Below are 16,200 nucleotides of genomic sequence, written 5' to 3'. Positions count from 1 at the left end.
TTATAGTATTGTGTAAATTGTACATATCATGTTCAATTGCAACTTTGTCTTATCTGCGATTGTATTTAATGTATTATTTTTTTAAACGGCATGTTTGCGACAACTTCTCGCGAGCTTTAATATAAAGCGCCTTTTGGGTTGCCAGGTTGAAGAGGGGAAACCCGTGTGGAATTTATTTTCCACTTATAGAGAAATGTGGATAAAGTAACATGATGCCCGATAAACATTAAGACTACATAAAATCTTTATGTAGGCATAAAGTGTTATACGCCAGTTGGGCCGGTTTTTTTATACACCAACTCTGCTTTGCTTTTGTGTTTTTTGAGGCATTAAACATAATTATGCAGTGTTAAATAATCATAACGTAAACAACACTGAGGCAATAGTTATTATTTGTAAAACCAAAATATGTATGGATGTTACAATGTGTCTATTTCTGCTAAAATATCAATTAAATCATAAAATCACGTCAGATCTCGGGTGATATCGAGTGAAACGACTGGCAACCCAACAGTTTCCTGGTGCTCTCTCGCCGCGTGTGCATTAGACAGTGTAGAGAGAAGAGAGCAGCAGCGTTGTGACTTTGAGGAAAACCTGAAGGCTCTCCATTTAGAGAGCGCTCAAAGTCTATAAAGAAACGGAGCTGTTGCCAAAATGCTTGTGTTATTTGAGACCGCCGCTGGATATGCAATATTCAAAGTATGTATTCTGCTTTTATTTCATTTCAACACAGCAATTCAGGTTACGCATTAGCTTCTTGAGTTAGCAACACAGCTAATTGTTACCCAAAGCCCACATTGGTTCAGTTCTAGGTAACGTAACGGACAGCGAACAAAATTAATAAGTAATCTTTTAATTTGTACTCAAGTATGTGAATGTGTAAATGTAAAGTTTTTGCCTGTGCGCGAGTGTCTTTGCTGATGCACAAGCTAACACTAAGTTAGCAGTCTCTAAAGGCCTTGTAACCACGTGTGTGCAAGTTGAGGCTAACTTAAGTGAATGTCGCTACTTCTCACTACACCACATTCACGTGCATATTGGAAATTAAGTAAATGACGATACTGTTACATGATCAGCACCCAACCTGATTGCAACATATAGGAGATTGCGACGTTGTCCACAAATCTAGAGAGATTTTACATATCAGTGTTGGTTTTTCTTGTGCACCCCGTTAGTGCTGATTAGACCTCTTGTTAATGCATGACAACTTTTAAGTTTCTGTAATATTTCAGGTCCTCGATGAATCCAAGCTGCAACAGGTCGACAGCCTATATAAGGAGTTTCAAACTCCTGAAAAAGCGAACAAAGTGTAAGTGTTGATATAGTCTTCAACCGCTCAGAGCACGTAGTACTATAGATGTAAGTTGTCATTGATTGATATTGTATTCATGTAAAGTGGATGAAATGTGTCCTCACTGTTTTTGTTTTGTCCATGGCAGTGTGAAACTGAAGCACTTTGAGAAGTTTCAGGACACAACAGAGGCCTTAGCAGGTAATGACATATGTCCAGGTGCACAAATGTACACCTGAAATCTGTGGTCTGTGATGTATTTCTGTGTCTGATTCAAACATGAGGCATCCCACAGTATTCGTCACTACCCCTGAGACCACATCATTTCATGTTAGCAGGTAGTTTAGATGGCTAAGAAAGGTAGTCTGCCCCTTTCTTAACTTAGCAGGGATAGAACATTTACATTCTAATACAGAATTAGATCGCATATTAGGTTGATGGTGTTATGGGTCAGTTTATGGTGGTTTTAGACTGAATTTAATGCAGTGTTCCTAACATCTGCCTCTCAGCTGCCACTGCCCTTGTTGAGGGAAAAATTGGCAAGAGTTTGAAGAAAGTGCTGAAGAAAGTTGTTGCCAAGGAGGCTCACGAGCAGCTGGCCATCAGTGATGTGAAACTCGGTGGGGTTATTAAAGTAAGTGACCCAACATTTACATTAGTATTTAGTAGCTAAGCGTTTTAGGCAAGTTGCGAGTTGTGTTTCTAACTGGCTCTGGTTTTCAGGACAAGCTGGACCTGAGCTGCGTTCACAGCCCTGCTGTGGCTGAACTGATGAGATGCATCAGGAGCCAGATGGAGAGCCTCATCACTGGACTTCCTCCCAGGGAGATGAGTGCCATGTCTCTGGGGTTGGCTCACAGGTAGATGGCACATGGATACAGTGTTACATAAACGTGACTGCTGCCTATGATTACACTTGCTGTCTGAAATGTCCCTGTAGATTTTCCTCAGCATTCGTCACTACCACTGAGGCAGCAGTCTCTCCCTAGTCATAGTAACATCAAAAACAGTTTGGCGTGTGAAGCAACTCATTAATAAGTCTTTCTGTGTTCTCCAGTCTATCCCGCTACAAGCTGAAGTTCAGTCCAGACAAAGTGGACACTATGATTGTGCAGGCCATCTGTAAGTTATATTCTTATGTAAGAAAATCATTAACCACTATTTAGTGATGAATAGGGCTGCAACTAATCATTATTTTCATTATGAATTAATCTTATTTTCTCAATCGATTTATTGTTTGGTCTATGGAATGTCTGAATAGAGTTAGTTACTTTCACAGTTGCCTAAAATCCAAGTTCAATCAAACTGCTTGTTTTGTCCAGCAAACAGTCCAAAACCCAAACATACTCATCAAAGACTACGAAAACCAGTAAATATTCATAGTTGAGAAGCTGGAAACAGTGATTTGTTTCCTTTTTTGTGGCATTTTTGCTTAGAAAAGGACTGTAAAATGACGATTAATTGACCAACCTTTTCAGCTGCTGTGATGTCTAATGTCTGCTGTTGTGTATTTCAAGATGCAGTCTGACTTTTTTCTTTGTCTATTCAGCTCTTTTGGATGACCTGGATAAGGAACTTAACAACTACATTATGCGCTGCAGGGAGTGGTATGGGTGGCACTTTCCTGAGCTGGGAAAAGTCATCACAGACAACTTGGCCTACTGCAAAGCTGTCCGCAAAATTGGTAAAAATAAATAAATAATAATAATCTGCATTTGCACATAACTATTTAAAGAGGTACTCGAGTGATTTAGTAAAAAATGCTGGAGCCTACTTTCCCCGATTGTGCAATTCATAAGCTGAGATAACCCTGATGACATCAATATGACATCATCAGGGTTATTTTCAATGATTTTATAAAGCTCCCACAGAGCCACAAAAGACTATACAGCTGTTTTCCCAAGTTTATTTTACACATGTTCTGTTTACTCGTCATGTGGGAGTACTTCTCAGTAGTTGCTAAATGTGTCTGTGTCTCTCCAGGTGATCGCACAAACGTGGCCGGCTCTGATCTGTCAGACCTCCTCCCCGAGGAAATCGAAGCAGAGGTCAAACTGGCTGCTGAGATCTCCATGGGAACAGAAGTGTCTGAACAGGACATCGGCAATATTAGGCACTTGTGTGATCAGGTATGTGTCTTTCTTTCATCATTACACGTTCACATCAATATGTAGTTATTTCTGTATTTCACTATTGAATGTTGGAGAGCTCAAGTGACAGTGGTGATGATGACGACATTTGTCTTTATCCTGAAACAAATCATGTGGGTTTTCAGTCACTACCTCATCTGAACAGTCACATTTCTTGACTCTGGCCCTTACTACAGTAAGGGCCTAAAAGCTTTTAGTTATATTTTATCTGCTTGTAGTTATACAAATCAGATCTCCTTTTCCACAGGTAATTGAGATTTCAGAGTACCGCACTCAGCTGTACGACTACCTGAAGAACCGAATGATGGCAATCGCCCCCAACCTGACAGTAATGGTGGGCGAGCTGGTCGGCGCCCGCCTCATCTCACATGCAGGTAAGTCACAGAGAAAGTACTGCGTGAAAACCAGCCAAGCGGTGATGATGTTGACATTATGTCACTTCCCTGAAAATGACTGATGGTATTAAGTCACTACCTCATCTGAGCTTGCGTTAAGGGGCCCAATGGGCAGGTACTCGTGAGAGCATCATATTTATTTATTTTCTTGTTACTGTGTTATTAAGGTTCCCTTCTGAATCTGGCAAAGCATCCAGCCTCCACAGTGCAGATCCTTGGAGCAGAGAAGGCTCTGTTTAGAGCTTTGAAGACCCGCAAAGACACACCCAAGTACGGTCTCATCTACCATGCCTCACTGGTGGGCCAGACCACTGCCAAGAATAAGGGGAAGGTAAGTTTTAGAAGGAACTAAACTAGGTAGTGGTCATCACTACCCATCACTAACCATCGTCTGATGGTTAGAAAATAAACATGGGCTCTGTAATATTTGTCCAGATCTCCAGAATGCTGGCAGCTAAAGCATCCCTGGCTATTCGCTATGATGCCCTGGGAGAGGACACGAATGCAGAAATGGGAGTGGAGAACCGTGCCAAGCTGGAGGCTAGACTGCGCCAGCTGGAGGAGAAGGGCGTAAGTACAACTACAACCGAAAGATATTTACCCTTTTCAGTATCATTCAGTATCAAAAATTTCATCACACGATTGATTCAACGTGAATACTTTTAAATGCTCACATGTTAGTGTGATTCCTTTTTTTACAGAAATGTAAAGTGCAATAATTGTTTTATTCGCTGAGCTGTAAAATACAAGAATTCTGGTGGGTTTGAAAGACTGCATAACAAAATGTAGACCTGACTGATTATAAATATATAAACTATACAGGCTGAGTCAGTGCTTGAAGGAGGGCATCATGGGTAGACAGAATTTTAGTCCCTATTTTATAACACTTAGCAATCACTGCAGGCATCAATGAAGAATCACATGTACTTTAAGCTTCTTTATACAGTGCTTCTAACTTTTTTACTAAGAATCTAGATTCATAGTTCTCTACATACTGGCCCAGATCCATTTTCTCCTTTATTATTGATGTCCTAGTTTAAATGGTCATAAATTTGACCATTTTAACTAGGACATCAATAATATTAATATTGTCTGCAATATCTGCTCTGGTCTTCCTTTCTGCTGGTCAACTAATCTTGTCTCCATTTTTTTCTTCTCAGATCCGAAGAATCAGTGGAACAGGCAAAGCAATGGCAAAGGCAGACAAATACCAGCACAAGAGGTGAATAGTCACAAACTGCTCCTTTCCAAAAAATTATATATTTCCACTTTAATATGAAAGGTGTTAAAAAAACCACTTTTTTTTCTCCACAGTGAAGTGAGAATTTACGATCCATCCGGCGATTCTACTATTCCCTCCACCTCAAAGAAGAGGAAGTTTGAGGAGGTAGAGGAGGAAGAGGCTGCTGAAGAGCCTGAAACGCCGGTGGTCAAATCCAAAAAGCCCAAAAAGGAAACCGTAGCAGGTGGGTGGAACGGGAATGAACGTAATCTTGTGGCTAAGTGTCCACAATGGAGTATGTTGCTCAAGGTGTTTTCTTTCTGCATGTTCTGTAGAAGAAGCAGCAGAAACATCCACAGCAGCAGAGGAGACTCCCAAGAAAAAGAAGAAGAAGAAGGACAAGAAAGCAGAGGCTGAACCCGAGGAACCAAAGGAGGAAGAGGAAGAGGTAGCAGTAACAGAGGTAGGAATTTGTTTGGAAATTTCCCAAGTCCAAAGACGATTCATTAAGAGTTTTCCAGTGTTGGTTTTTGTTGGTGAATATTTGTTGTGCTCACTTTTGTTCTCTTTTCAGTCAACAGAAAAGAAGAAAAAGAAGAAAAAAAAGGTCAAGGAGGTAGAAGATGACTGAAAGTGGAGTGTATATATTTTTCTGTTCTAGTATGTCATTTTAGTTTTGTGTCAGACATTTATATCTAATAAGGGCAATACTATATTGAGCGCCTGATTGTGGATATGAAAAAGAGTTCATGTCAAAGAACAAAGTCATCATTGGAGCTACTTTTTGCTGTCGAAATCACACGGAGGAAAAAAAGTCTTATTTTTCTTTTTTCTTTTTTAAAGATGTGTAATAAGTTTGGAATCTACTATCCTGGATTGACAGTTTTTATGTTGATTTTTATTTGTGGACACATCTGTATCAGACATATATCAAATTCACTGCAAAGCAATGGATAAGGAAAGATTCCCCAGTTCTGTTGCAACAAACCTTTTTACTGTCTAAGACTGAACAACTGCCCCAGTGAAATAAACATTTTTGCTGTATTGGTATGGTTTTCTTGTATGGATATATTAAATTGTAATTTTACATTTAGCTTTAGGTGACTAATGTTTGCAAACGTTAGATACTGCTGTGTAACTGACACTACTGATGTCTGTTTACTGACTGACTTTATTATGCCACAGATAAACATCTGTTCCATTATCCTGTAATTGCCACTTGTGTCCGCAGTGTACAGTCTGTAACAGTGAACATTATGCTAAGTTAAAACTGGACATATAAAGCACAGAATCGTTAATACAAAATCATGACAGTTATGCCGTGTGTTACATACCCATTTAAAGGACCAGGGCCTTGGCTTCAAGAAAATATACTTGTGGTTAGGAAAAAATAAATGGTTATGAAGGTTTATAACCTTAATACAAATCTTATCTGCTCATGATACCCCTTCATTAGAAGACTACTTGCCTATACTTAGATTACAAATGGGTGCAATGTAATTTAGTACTTTTAAAGTGCTATACTTAAGTACAAATTTGAAATAGACCTACTTGTACTTAACTTTTTCAATTTCACGCTACTTAAACTTCTACATTATATTTATTTGAGCGCTTTAGTTACTAGTTTGAAGATGAATATTTGACATACAAAACATGATCTAATAAAATATGAAGCACTGCAATGTTACGGATTAAACATTGTAAATGTGTTAAAATGAGCTCCACCTCGACCAACTACAACAGTAAAATGCTATGTACACTACAGCATCAGAAATAATATATAATAGTATAACCATTTTTCTGCATGAGTACTTGATACTTTAAGTACATTTTTCTAATAATACTTTACTTAAGTGTAATTTTCCATGCAAGACGTACTTTTAATGGCGTATTTTAATATTGCAGTCTTGCTAGTTTTAACTGAGTCAAGGATCTGACAACTTTCTCCACCACTGAATATTACTGCTTGAGGGCAAGGCCATGTCAGGTTACTATGGACAGGCATTACTGGAGGAGCACAGAACCGCATCATCAATTGGCTGCATCTGTGCTCTGACGGAGTGCCTTACTTTGGAACCACATGGCATGACTACATGAGAGTCAGATGTGTTAAAGAAGGAACAGTTAGAACTACTTAGCCATATCTTAGATTCGTATTGCTAGTCGTCTGTAAGAGAAATACATAAATAAAAATGTCGCAGTTACAAGCGAGGTTCTTCACGGAGAACAAAAGGTGAGCTCTTATTCCCTTAAACAAAATATAAGAAAACTAAAAAGGACAAGAATGGCTAACGTTAGCGAGCTGGGTAACTAGCCGTAACTTAAAGTAAATACTACGACATTATTGTGCGACACTACTCTGCCTCTTACCCATACATGTATACTGTAAATTTTTGTCTTAGCCTCTAATTACTGTTAGCCTCCAACAGTTCGTAGCTCATGTTTTTAGCTTGTTGATTTAGCTAGCTAATGCTAACCATCCCAAGTTATGACTGACTGCTTTCCTGTATGTTATACGGTAATTTATTATATATACATAGATGTGAAATGTATGTGTGGATTTGATTTGATGGGTTTAACCTGTGGTACAAACTTACCTACCTTTCTTTGTAGGTATGTTGTAGATGATGTCCCATTCTCCATCCCTGCTGCCTCTGAAGTGCAGGACCTCAGCAATGTCATCAACCTGCTACTGGAGGCAAAAAATGGTATTAAAAAAAACCCCACTTTACTTTAAACTTTAACAAGTATGTTTTACTATTTCTGGCACACAGTTCCCCAGCTGAATTTCCATTTGCAGCAGGGCTGTAAAAACTATTACCACTGCCTTTCTGTAGCATCATCACCTTATCCTAATTAAGCACAAGTACACATTTAACATGTAGAACATGTAATTGAAACAAGTTGGCAGTGCTGCTGGGAAAAAAGTTGTATTATATATTATAATTTAGGTCAGTGCAGTTAATATCAAATGTATTATCTAGCATGAAGATTTTACTTACAGTAGCCTATGCTAAGCACTACTTCTGAATATGTACATTATATGTCTTTTCTATTATTTATACTTAGCCTAAATTATATCAAATGGTTCATAAAATCCCAGTACTTGATCAAATATACTCGTAATATCTTGAATGTACATGTTTTTTGTTTCCACAGCATCTCACAGCAAAGTGGAGTTCGACTTCCTGGTCAGGGGTCAGTTCCTGCGAACGTCGCTGTCCACTCACATGGAGACAGAAGACATATCAACGGTATGACCAGCCTCACTGCTTAAACCTGAGTGGATATGCTGGGTGCCTGTTACATTTATGCCACTGAATACTTCCAGTGACTTGACAGTTTGTGTAAAGCTTGTTTCAGCATTCACTGTCTTAACAGTGAAGATGTATTCCATGCCATTCCGTTTATATTGTAGGGAAGTCGAGATTGACGTAAGAGAGAAGGGTCTTGTGGGATTTAAGCCTAAGAGGTACAAATGGGGTCTGGATTGTCTGGGAACACATAATTTGATATTTATGCAGCAGTGTGTCTGTCTGTGTTTCAGGAAGAAGTGGTGGAGATAGAGTATGTTGAGCGGATCACAGCCCCAGAGCCCGAGGAGTGTATGATGCATGATGACTGGATTAGCGCCGTAGATGCAGATGCTGAATGGTAAGATGACAGACACCAGTCTTTCAAAGGAGGGAAATCCCCCCCCAATCAAACTTTTTGATTTGTTTTGTATTGTATGGTCACAGCAGTGCATTATGTAACTAGTTGCTTTAGAACATCCAAGAAATATGTGTGTTTTTCATCAGCATCACGCAACACAAAGTTTCCTGACTCTTTTGGTCCCAAGCAAGATTTTTATTTATTTTTTTGTGAATAATATTTTATTTAGTTTTCTTAAATAATTACAATAGAACAATGTGAATATGCTAGTAATTAACCATAAGAATAAATAGATTCATGAATACATTTTAAAAAGAGAGAGAGCGAACAAAAAAAAGCCGAAACAGACAAAAATTTGCAAGAAATTACTCCTAGTTCTTATGCTCAGTAATCAAATGAAAGGGGACCTATTGAGGACAGTTTGTGCTCACACGGGGGTACGTACTATTGTACACCTATAACAATAATAATCTACAGAGCAACTGCGTAGTAATGTTTTTGAAACTGTTTTAGAGAGGTGTTGATTCAACTCTGTTTTGGAGGCTGCAGTTTGTAGTGCTGTTGAATTGTATTATGTTATACTGCCAGATGTTTCTATTATTTTGTCCACAACTTTTATATCATTGAGAGTAATCTAAATAACAGAGACAGAACAGCCTCTCTTCATAATGCAATACAGTTCAACGGCACCACAAACTGCAGCCGCCAAAATGGCCATACAGTTAAATTAACACCTTGGTAAAACAGTTTAAAAGAAACTGAACATTATAACCTTCATGAAGGGAAGATGTTTTACAGGACTGTTGTATTAGACTGCGTTAGTTTTAGCTAGGTGTACCTAATAATAAACTGGCAACTGAATGTATATACAGAATCTGAATTGATGCTGTAATGACCAAACGCATCTCAACATGGGAATAAATGCTCAATAGTCTATATTTGAAAGTAAAAGGAAAAAAGGAACTATAAATCGGCCAATTTGACTTTATATTCTCTTTTCTTTTTCCTCTTTTCCTTCCCTCTTTCATTTCCCCTATTTTAATTTACATAAAGACATGACATACTAAAACATTTTTTGATCAAATTTATTCTCCAAAGAAGTGCAACCAAGACATGCACTGAGCAGGACATCCCACAGCCAAAAAACAAACCTGTCCATGTTCTCTGATGGATAAATTATGATTCCAAGTTACCCCCAAACCATCTTTGGAATTTCTGCACTGATATTTCTTGTCATTTATATATTATATATCTGCAAGAAGTCCAGCGAACAGTGTGATGTTATGTTTTATGGGGGGTTTTTTTGTTGTTTTTTTTTTGGAAAAATATGCTAATTAGTTGATTACTGGCTTCACTAGACTAAGACATTAACTCCTGAATAGTTCTTGGAAATACAGATGTTCTCATTTACAGAAACATCAGTGTTCTGCTTTTCTTTGCTCTGAATATATTTGTGCTTTAAATCTACTATAATCTCCCCTTGTTTTCTTACTTTTATTTTTATTTTTTTGCAGGATCCTAACAGGGTCATATGACAAGACGGCCAGGATCTGGTCTGTGGAGGGCAAGGCGGTGATGACGGTGGCCGGACACACAGATGTGGTCAAAGATGTAGCCTGGGTCAAAAGAGGTGAGCAGGATAGAATGTGAGACATTCACTCTTCTAATAATAATGACGGCCTCTCTTAAAACATCCGTGTCAACGTTTCTGTGCAGATGGTCTGACCTCTCTGCTTTTAACGGCCTCTCTGGACCAAAACATCCTGCTGTGGGAGTGGAACTCTGAGAGGAACAAGGTGAAAGCCAAACACTGCTGTCGGGGACACACAGGGAGCGTTGACACTGTTGCCACAGACCCCACTGGCTCAAAGGTAAAGAGTGATGGATAGGGGTTAAGATGGAGTTGGAGGGTAAAGAGAAACAAGAATGGAGGATGATGAAATTTCCCAGTTGTTATTTGTCAGTCAAAGCATTGGTGTTGCTCCCATACAGTTCTGCAGTGGCTCCTGGGACAAAATGTTGAAGATTTGGTCAGCGGGTAGGTTGCCAGAATTATTGATTGCATCTTAAGCGTTACTTAATAAAAAGCGAACCTCTAACAAGCCACCACCTTTTTCCTGTGCTGTCAGTGCCCACAGACGAGGCAGACGAGGTTGAAGAACCTGCTGACAGACCGAGGAAGAAACAGAAGACTCAACAGCTAGGTCTTACCAGGGTGAGTGGTTCAAGAGTTCTATCAGTTTTGCTAACCTGATTATATATAAACTGATGTATTAGTCAAAGTTAACATATTGAATGTGAAGGGATATAGAAAAGTGAGGATTCCCATTTTTCTCACACTGACACAGACTCCTCTGATGACGTTATCTGGACACAACGAGGCAGTGTCCTCTGTCCTGTGGTGCGACAGTGAGGAAGTTTGCAGCGCGTCATGGGACCACACCATCCGCGTGTGGGACGTCGAGACGGGAGGAATGAAGACTACGCTGGTGAGAAACACACTGACCAGCAGCGGGTCAAAACCCGAACTGATTCAAATTGAATGATTTCCCAATAGTAGGCAGATGTTTTTGTTTTTACTTTGTCCATGGTTTCATGATGGCGTTCTTCATGCTGGCTCACTGTCACACTGTCATGGCTTACTGGGACACTTACATAGAACAGAGCCATCATTAATGTTATTAGCGACATCTGTGCTTTTACTATGACAAGTCAAAATGTCTGCGGTGAGTAAAGGTCTGTTGGTGAATTTACACTTAGAGGCTAAAATCATAATTTCCATTCACTATCCCTCTCACTAAAATCTATGTAAACAGTCTTCTTACTGTACAGCCACCATCATTCAAATGAGAGAAGAACTGATAAAAATGTTATTACCATGCACTCACTCAGTTAAGCTTTATGAGCTGCAGCAGGTGTTTACGGACTTTCTTTGTCCTGGCTTTTTCCTCTCAGGCTACATACAGGTGGAGTTTGTAACTGCAGCCTGAGAAAAATGTAATTGCTATTTTTTATTAACAGTCAATATTCACCTAAAATGATAATATATAGAATATAATTTAAGCATAAGGTAATTAAGCACAGTCCTAAAGTATGAGGTGTCTATCAGTGACAACCGATGTGTACTGTGTATAATAGTACCGCAATGTGTATAGCATAACATTTTTTTATTAGACTACCATTAATTTGCATTCACATGTTTAAGTTTTTGGGTTTTTTTGGTTGAAGAACCTCTGACTTCCTCATTGTATTTCATGTGACGGTGAACATCATGGCTATTTAAAGCATCCACACTGCCGCCTTTAAATGCTTTTGATTTCCCCCAAGGAGTGAAATTTTATTTTGTCACAGAATTACATTTCTTTAAAAACATCGTCTCAAACAGGGAAAACATTGTAGATTAGTAAAACTTTTGGAAACCTAGAAACATTTTGACGCTCTTTATTTGGCATTTCCTATAATAAACTGACTGACGTCTTTTTGTTCTTTCCACAGACGGGCAGTAAAGTGTTCAACTGTATTTCCTACTCACCTCTGTGTCGACGGCTGGCCTCAGGCAGCACTGACAGACACATCAGACTGTGGGACCCTCGCACCAAAGGTACCACTGTGCTCTAAATACCACAGATTATTTAATTAATCACATAATTTTGTCTGCATCTCATAAAAATACAGTCATCGCTGTTTTAGCAGAATTGTTTTAGTTCCACTCTCTGCAAGCACTTTTCCTCTTCATGTTTCTAAACAGCACCTTTCCTCTCCAGACGGGTCGCTGGTGCTGCTGTCTCTGACCTCCCACACTGGCTGGGTCACCGCTGTGAAGTGGGCGCCTTCACATGAGCACCAGCTGGTCTCCGGTTCCCTTGACAACCTGGTTAAACTGTGGGACACCAGAAGGTCTGTGAAGCACGTAGTTCACATTGTATACTTAAATTTGTGTTCAGAAGTCAGTAACATATTCCCATTGGGACTTAACGGATATTCTATATTTTTGTTATTGTCAACAAATCTTATAGAAAGACCCAAACTGACAATGTGTGTTAGTCCGTCTTTCAATACTTTCTAAATTCCCTACCCTCTCTGTGGCACAAGCCCATTGGTTCCTATTTAAGACGTAAAACTTTTAAAAAAGTGTGTGTGTTCATGGTAAAGAAGTAACATGTCACCCAGTGCAACAGTGTGGCTCATCGATGTATTTAGGCTTTGGATACACACACACACAATACTTGTTAGTAGGATACATTCATTGTTGGTTTTGATATTTTCATGGGATTTGTTGACAAATAGAAAAATATAGAATATAACCAAAATATCACCAGTTATGTTTTTGATCATTCTAAGAGATCATTTGCCACAGTTACTTTTTTCAGAAATATGGTTCAGTAATTGAATTAAATATGTAAGTATAGATGTGATATGGCTTAGGTGCTATAATATTGTAGGTTTCTGTTTCCAGTATTCATCTCACTTAGATGAGTAAAATGTGTATTAAAAAAAAAAAAAAAAAAAAAAAAAAATTATAATAAAAAAATTATATAAATAAATAAATATATATATATATAAAAATAAATAAATAAATATAAATATATATATATATATATATTTATTATATATATTTATTATATATATATTTATATATATATATATTTATATATTTATTATATATATTATATATATATATTTATATATTTATTATGTATATTATATATATATATTTATTATATATATTATATATTTATTATATATATATATATATATATATACACACACACACACACACACAGTGGTGTGAAAAAGTGTTTGCCCCCTTCCTGTTTTTATATTTTGTTTGTCACACTTAAATGTTTCAGATCATCAAACAAATTTAAATATTAGTCAAAGGTAACACAAGTAAACACAAAATGCAGTTTTTAAATGAAGGTTGTTATTATTAAGGGAAAACAAAATCCAAACCTACATGGCCCTGTGTGAAAAAGTGATTGCCCCCTAAACCTAATAACTGGTTGGGCCACCCTTAGCAGCAACAACTGCAATCAAGCGTTTGCAATAACTTGCTGTGGAGGAATTTTGGCCCACTCATCTTTGCAGAATTGTTGTAAGTCAACCACATTGGAGGGTTTTCGAGAATGAACTGCCTTTTTAAGGTCATGCCACAGCATCTCATAATTTCACATTTTTGTATTTTAAAAAGAAGTTCATAACCTGTAGTTTATGCACACCTGAGGGTAAGAAAGGCTAAGATGGATGATTTAATATTCCTCTGACCTAACCAAATCTAACTGCCATCACTATTGTTAACACAACAAAAACAAAGAACAGTTCTGACTCTTCAAATGTTCTTTTATTTTTTCTTGTAAAGTACATAAAAAAACTTAACAAACATACTTTGGCTTTCATAGAACAAAAAGCCTATCAAACGTCTTGATTAAGAATTCAAAATAAATTATTATTATGGATCAATTACTTATTGGCTATAATTTCATTATCGGAATAATACATAACAATATAAATTTCCCATTATCGACCAATAATTTATCGGCCCCTATATATATTGTGCATCCCTAGTTTGCACCCACATTTGTCCAACTTTGCACTGAATAAATCACTGTTCTTCTGTATTTTTGCTACATCGAGACAATTCAGACTTTATATTCATTTTCAGTAGTTAATGAGAGCATAAGCTGGGTCAATATCCATCCTGTTAGAGTATGAAAGGTCACTTGTACAGACATGTAGAGCAGGACATCCTGTTCATTCCACACATCTGAGAGTAAACAGCCCCTGTCTGGAACAAGTTTCCTGTCTTTGTCAGAATTAAATACTGTGCCAGTTTATTAAACTTTTCTTCAGCTTACACCTACTGCATCTCAACACTCAGCTGAAATCTGTCTTTTGTTGGTACTATATTTTGGTGTATATCTTTTGTAGGTCTCTTGTATTCTTCACACTTTGAGTAATAAACCTCTGTATTAAAGGCATTCAGGGATTAAAGTTAACATGTAAATGTTGCTTTCATGTCTCCCAGCTGTAAGGCTCCTCTGTATGACCTGGCGGCCCACGAGGACAAAGTGTTTTGTGTGGACTGGACAGAAAGTGGGGTAAGACTGTTTTCCACAAATATAATCCCCAAGCAAAGAATATTCAGTGCTTGATCCAGTGGGAAATTGAGGATGGAATGCAGATAAATATAAAGACAAAGATGCAGCATCTTTAAATATTTCAATCCTACACACCCATTTCCAACATAAAATCAATGTATAACTTGCTGTCTCCTTGATCTGTTTTCTATTTTCAGCTGATGTTAAGTGGAGGAGCAGATAACAAGCTGTACACCTTCCGATACTCAGCCGGTCAGACAGATGCGGGGGCATAGGCTCAACAGCCAACAGGGGCTGCAGAGATCCACTACATCCACCACCACAGATGCACAGAATGGACATATCAGTGTTGTGACAGGCAGACGAAAGCAGCAGAAATGTGTACCGTACAAAACTTTGCTTGCTTCGTTCGTTGCTGTCCTGGTTATTTTTTTACCCCCCTCAATTTTTACACATTTTCTTATGGATTGTCTTTGTTTTCCTGTAACCCAAGAAAATCATAAATTAATTTTGTGTCCTAAAATGTCTCTTCTATTTAATGTTTCATGCAATAGTGCTTGATAGTGAATTTGTGATATTTTGATGGTGGTTCACAGTTTTATAACCAACTGGAAGGCAAGTTGAAGATGCAAAAACCACGGAACAGTGATATAATGAAAAATACAAGAAAAGGTTCAACATATAAATCATATTAAAGTATTGCATTCAATTTTTATTGGTTGTTTTTTCTTTACCTCCAGGTTGGCTAATTAGACTATTGATGATGGAAGTAAGAAATCAGTAATTATACCATTATATTGGGAAATGTACATGATATATTTCACATTTTGCAGTTACCATAACAGTTGTAAATGATCAGCTTCCTCGTGTTTTTGGCTAGCAAAAGAAAAACCTGTTGTCTTGTGGATAACTAGACCTTTTCCTCCTCAGACTGGTTAGACCAGAGAGGCGGTAGAACGAAGAGCTGTCACTCTGGTTGTTCTTATTGTACTACAATATCAAAGTGGGATGGCTACAGACTGCTTTTATTGAAAAAAAAAAAACCCTCATAAATCTGGCTAATGCTGCTTTCTTATCAATTTAGGAAGTAGACGCCAGAGGGATTCAATAACCTGATTTTAGAAAAGAAAGTAGGGCGGTATTAAGTGCAAAGTACACTGATTATGGTTGTAAGTCATATCTAAATTTCAGGAACATATTTCATACACATTCAACACCTCACGGGCATCAAAATATCTTCCCTGTTTTTTTTCTGATCTAGACAGCTGCAACACACTGAATGTGAGGTAGGAGAATTTTCAACTGGTGAATTAATTAACATGTGAAATCCACTTTTGCAGCCATTTATTAGCTGTGAATGGCTCCTCTTTTAATAGACGATCTTCGATGT

At 37.8% G+C, this 16,200-nt stretch overlaps 2 protein-coding genes and 3 non-coding genes across 5 annotated transcripts; all 5 read left to right on the top strand.

Annotated features, from left to right (window-relative positions):
- The first annotated feature begins 517 nt into the window (after nucleotides 1–517).
- nop58 (NOP58 ribonucleoprotein homolog (yeast)) lies at nucleotides 518–6,102 on the top strand. Its single transcript, XM_044188347.1, has 15 exons — nucleotides 518–699; nucleotides 1,233–1,309; nucleotides 1,440–1,492; nucleotides 1,801–1,925; nucleotides 2,015–2,151; nucleotides 2,349–2,413; nucleotides 2,841–2,975; nucleotides 3,275–3,420; nucleotides 3,689–3,815; nucleotides 4,004–4,167; nucleotides 4,272–4,406; nucleotides 4,997–5,058; nucleotides 5,151–5,302; nucleotides 5,394–5,521; nucleotides 5,633–6,102. The coding sequence occupies exons 1-15, from the start codon at nucleotides 655–657 to the stop codon at nucleotides 5,687–5,689; spliced, it is 1,608 nt and encodes a 535-aa protein (XP_044044282.1). The 5' UTR covers nucleotides 518–654; the 3' UTR covers nucleotides 5,690–6,102.
- Nucleotides 2,185–2,273, top strand: LOC122872556. The gene has a single exon (XR_006377199.1). It is a non-coding gene; the product is annotated as a small nucleolar RNA SNORD70 (small nucleolar RNA).
- On the top strand, nucleotides 3,506–3,589 carry LOC122872558. Its single transcript, XR_006377201.1, has one exon. It is a non-coding gene; the product is annotated as a small nucleolar RNA SNORD11B (small nucleolar RNA).
- On the top strand, nucleotides 3,849–3,931 carry LOC122872561. The gene has a single exon (XR_006377204.1). It is a non-coding gene; the product is annotated as a small nucleolar RNA SNORD11B (small nucleolar RNA).
- A 1,008-nt stretch (nucleotides 6,103–7,110) lies between the features above and the next one.
- wdr12 (WD repeat domain 12) lies at nucleotides 7,111–15,519 on the top strand. Its single transcript, XM_044188348.1, has 13 exons — nucleotides 7,111–7,291; nucleotides 7,672–7,766; nucleotides 8,218–8,312; nucleotides 8,606–8,712; nucleotides 10,227–10,342; nucleotides 10,429–10,583; nucleotides 10,705–10,750; nucleotides 10,842–10,927; nucleotides 11,061–11,201; nucleotides 12,208–12,313; nucleotides 12,477–12,609; nucleotides 14,738–14,810; nucleotides 15,008–15,519. Exons 1-13 carry the CDS (start codon nucleotides 7,251–7,253, stop codon nucleotides 15,083–15,085), a joined length of 1,272 nt encoding a protein of 423 aa, XP_044044283.1. The 5' UTR covers nucleotides 7,111–7,250; the 3' UTR covers nucleotides 15,086–15,519.
- The last annotated feature ends 681 nt before the right edge of the window (nucleotides 15,520–16,200 follow it).

This window comes from Siniperca chuatsi, linkage group LG24, assembly GCF_020085105.1.
Source record: "Siniperca chuatsi isolate FFG_IHB_CAS linkage group LG24, ASM2008510v1, whole genome shotgun sequence".
Lineage (NCBI taxonomy): Eukaryota > Metazoa > Chordata > Actinopteri > Centrarchiformes > Sinipercidae > Siniperca > Siniperca chuatsi.
The sequence above is the reverse complement of the archived record's forward strand: the minus strand, read 5'-3'. Positions and strand labels throughout refer to the sequence as shown.